The sequence below is a fragment of the Amphimedon queenslandica genome, unplaced genomic scaffold (assembly GCF_000090795.2).
Source record: "Amphimedon queenslandica unplaced genomic scaffold, v1.1 AMPQUscaffold_11682, whole genome shotgun sequence".
Lineage (NCBI taxonomy): Eukaryota > Metazoa > Porifera > Demospongiae > Haplosclerida > Niphatidae > Amphimedon > Amphimedon queenslandica.
In genome coordinates this window covers 5099-8367 of record NW_003548076.1, presented here as the reverse complement: position 1 = coordinate 8367, position 3269 = coordinate 5099, and the positions used below count along the sequence as shown (strand labels likewise).

At 36.1% G+C, this 3269-nt stretch overlaps 1 protein-coding gene across 1 annotated transcript in view; it reads right to left on the bottom strand.

Annotated features, from left to right (window-relative positions):
• Window positions 1–1913: 1913 nt before the first annotated feature.
• Window positions 1914–3269, bottom strand: part of LOC109589044 (uncharacterized) — a 3569-nt gene continuing 2213 nt past the window's right edge. The window contains exons 3-4 of the mRNA XM_020005165.1: window positions 3018–3266; window positions 1914–2965 (exon numbers count right to left, since the gene is read on the bottom strand). Of these exons, the coding sequence (XP_019860724.1) occupies window positions 1914–2965; window positions 3018–3266 (1301 nt within the window). The remainder of the gene's footprint in view (window positions 2966–3017; window positions 3267–3269) is intronic.

Below are 3269 nucleotides of genomic sequence, written 5' to 3'. Positions count from 1 at the left end.
CTAGCTCTCTCTTTTAGTGAGATATACTCCTCTATTATAATGAAGTGATTGCAGTGTCACTGTCACACTGATATAGCTGTAGGAGTATTGTTGTGTTAATGAGTCATGAATTCATGATGTTTGAATTGCATGTTATCGCTTGTATTGTGCCACATACACGTACATGTAATGTCATCAGATTTTATTGTACACTAATTTTGCTATTCTATTGCACTATGACTTGACATTAGACTGCTCTCTTTTTATCATTCTCATTCTCAATCTTTCTCTCTCTCATTCTCATTTTCTTTCTCAATTTCTCTCTCTCTCCCTCTTTCTATAGTCCTTGGTCCATTATGCCAGCTAGTCAACTTCAAAGCACAAGCTAATGTAAGCATATACCATATACATGTATCTGGTAATTATACTATATCCCAACTGAGTTTGACAACAGCCGCTTGAAATTTGAAATATGTAGCCATACATCACTAATGATGTCTTATAATAATATTCATAGAAGCATGGCTGATATTTTACAGCTGCATGGTTGGCCTGTATTTCACTCTTAAATGGGTTTTGTTTGTTCTGATAAGCAGTACAATAGCTCCTAGAGTCAACTAGTCTCCATAGCTGTCCATTAGGAGGTGTGCACTATAGAGAGTGTTTGTTAATAGAGGGTTTACTGTATTATGGTATATTATGTGTGTATTAATATTAGTATCAATTTTACGTCTAATTTCAGAGCTGCCCTTAAACACCTCTAGTGGCCCTGACGACATATCCTCCTTTCTGCAAAAGCAACAGCGACCTACATGACCTACCTACAACCTTCAATCTCTCATTACCCATAATACATGGGTAATGTATTATGGTACCCATTCCCAAGACCAGTCCTCCTTCATCATCACCATCTAATTATCGTCCCCTATCTCTCTCTCCTCTCTCTGGTTTTAAAGCTTCTCAAGAAGCTTGTGCATCAGATTCTCCTCAACCACCTACTCTCAAAAGGATTAATTTCAGACTCGCAATTTGGTTTCCTTCCTGAGTGTTCTACAACTACTGCACTTGCCACTGTAACTCAATTTATTTTATCATTTTGATTCTGTCAACCATCAGATATTGCTAGACAAACTTTTGGCACTCAACCTCCCACATCCACTTCACTATTCGTTTTTCTCTTACCTCAGTAATAGGCAGCAGAGTGTTTGTGTTGGTGACTCCCTCTCCTCCCCAGTACATGTAATCTCTGGAGTTCTGCAGGGTTCAATACTTGGACCTCTTCTTTTCCTATTTTACACTAATGACTTGAATGGTCTGAATATCTCTTCTCACTCCAAAATGTTTCTTTTTGCAGACGACATCCTAACATCCTGGTTTAATATTCATACCACCAGTAACTTGTCCTATAATCAAGAAGGCACGAAAGTTCCTAGATCTCATTTATCGCAACTTTTACAAAAATTCATCTTCTGAGACCCTTATCCACCTTTATGTTACTCTTGTTCGTCCTATTCTCAAGTATGCCTCCCCGATTTGAGATACCCTCTCTCCTTCAATGTCATCAAGGCTTGAGGCCGTTTGGCATTTTGGCCTAAAACTGGCTCTTAAATCCTGGACAGTCCCATATAAACAACTACTTTTATTGTCTAACATTCATTCCCTATCACATCGCTGGTTTAAATTTAAAATGATTCTTTTATTTAAAGTCAAGGAAGGCTTCTATTTCACTAAGGTAATTTATCTCCAATCACTTATAATTCTTCTACTTACCAAAAATTCATTCTATCCCTCTGCAATCAACCAATGCAATCATTTACCCTCCTCTCTGAAACTCACTCTTTCCCTCTCATATCTTAAATTTAAAACAGATAACCGCCTATAACCACCTCTTTATTCATTATCACTTATTTATTATATTAAAATTAGCTATGCTATTATTTATTATCCAAAAAAAATAACTCACCTCCACCAGGTAATAGTATTTCTTTTAATTGAGTGAATTTTCTTTCTTTAGCTATCTCTACTGCACTCTTTCCTCTCTCATCTTTACTGTTAGGATCAGCTCCTAACTGCAGTAGCATTGATACTTCAAAAAATTCACAAGCTTTAACTGATTCATGGAGTGAAACGTCAAAATTGTTATCATCCTTTCTTCTGATAGGAATCACTTTATTGTCAACAGCAACTTCCAATATTCCTAATCTACTCATTGAGTTTGTTTTGTTATTGATAGCATCAATAAGAGACTGTGATAGTGAGGTTGGTATTAACAGTGTAATGACAAATGAACCATAATCAAAGCTAATGTGACTAAAGAGATCTGATGTTACTCCAAAGTAATGCTTGAGAACTGCCTTGAGTTTACTTATTGTCATTTCTTCCCATCTGTCATTCAGTTTAATAACAACTGGTTTTGTTTGATCACTAGTGGTTGGTGAGGCTGCTGCTGGTAATGATGACAATTTCTCTTTGATTGTTGATCGTATGTGCTTCAATTGTGATGATTCTGAGAATTTATCAACACTATCAATGTATTGAGTTAGTTCAATTTGTGCAGTTGAAAGATATTTGTTTGCTAAGTGTTGAAGTACACCACCACAGCTGAAGAAATCATAATGAGGCTGAAGGGAATCAAATAATTCATCAACGTCATCATGTTTCAAACTGGATACTTTAATGCTTAAATAAGTGGCTGCACTCCTAGCTACAGCTTTAAGATTCAATTGACCCCTTTTCACCAGCTCCTCAAACTCATCTCTTATATTAGAATCAAGAGATGCAAAACGAGAATGAAGACTTTTAATATTGGCAGCAACTTCACTCTTTGAACTGAGCTCAATAACAGTAGTAGGAGTAGATGATTGTGATCCAGTGATTGTTGGTTGTGGTGTGTGAGATTGTGCAGTGACATCCACTGGTTGAAGTGGTTCCTTACTGACTGATGGTTGCTGCTCTAGATTAGGATCAACATGACCACCTTTCATTTCTATTATTTAAAAAATAATAATAAATGGGATATAAATATTATTCAATCTTACTTAAGTTTTCCATTAGTTTAGATGCCATGTTCCTTAGTCCTACTTTCTGTAGTGAAGTAATGAGAGAAGAGAACACACTGTTAGGATTAGGATGACACTTAAGTGTTGCTAGTACTGAAGAGAATATTTTATTAGCTCTATCATAAGAAGTGAGTACTGAAGGAATTTCAACAGTAACATGTACTGCTGTAGGAATGAGATCAGATGAAAAGAGATGATTATTTAACTGAGAAATAACTGGAGCATTCCCTG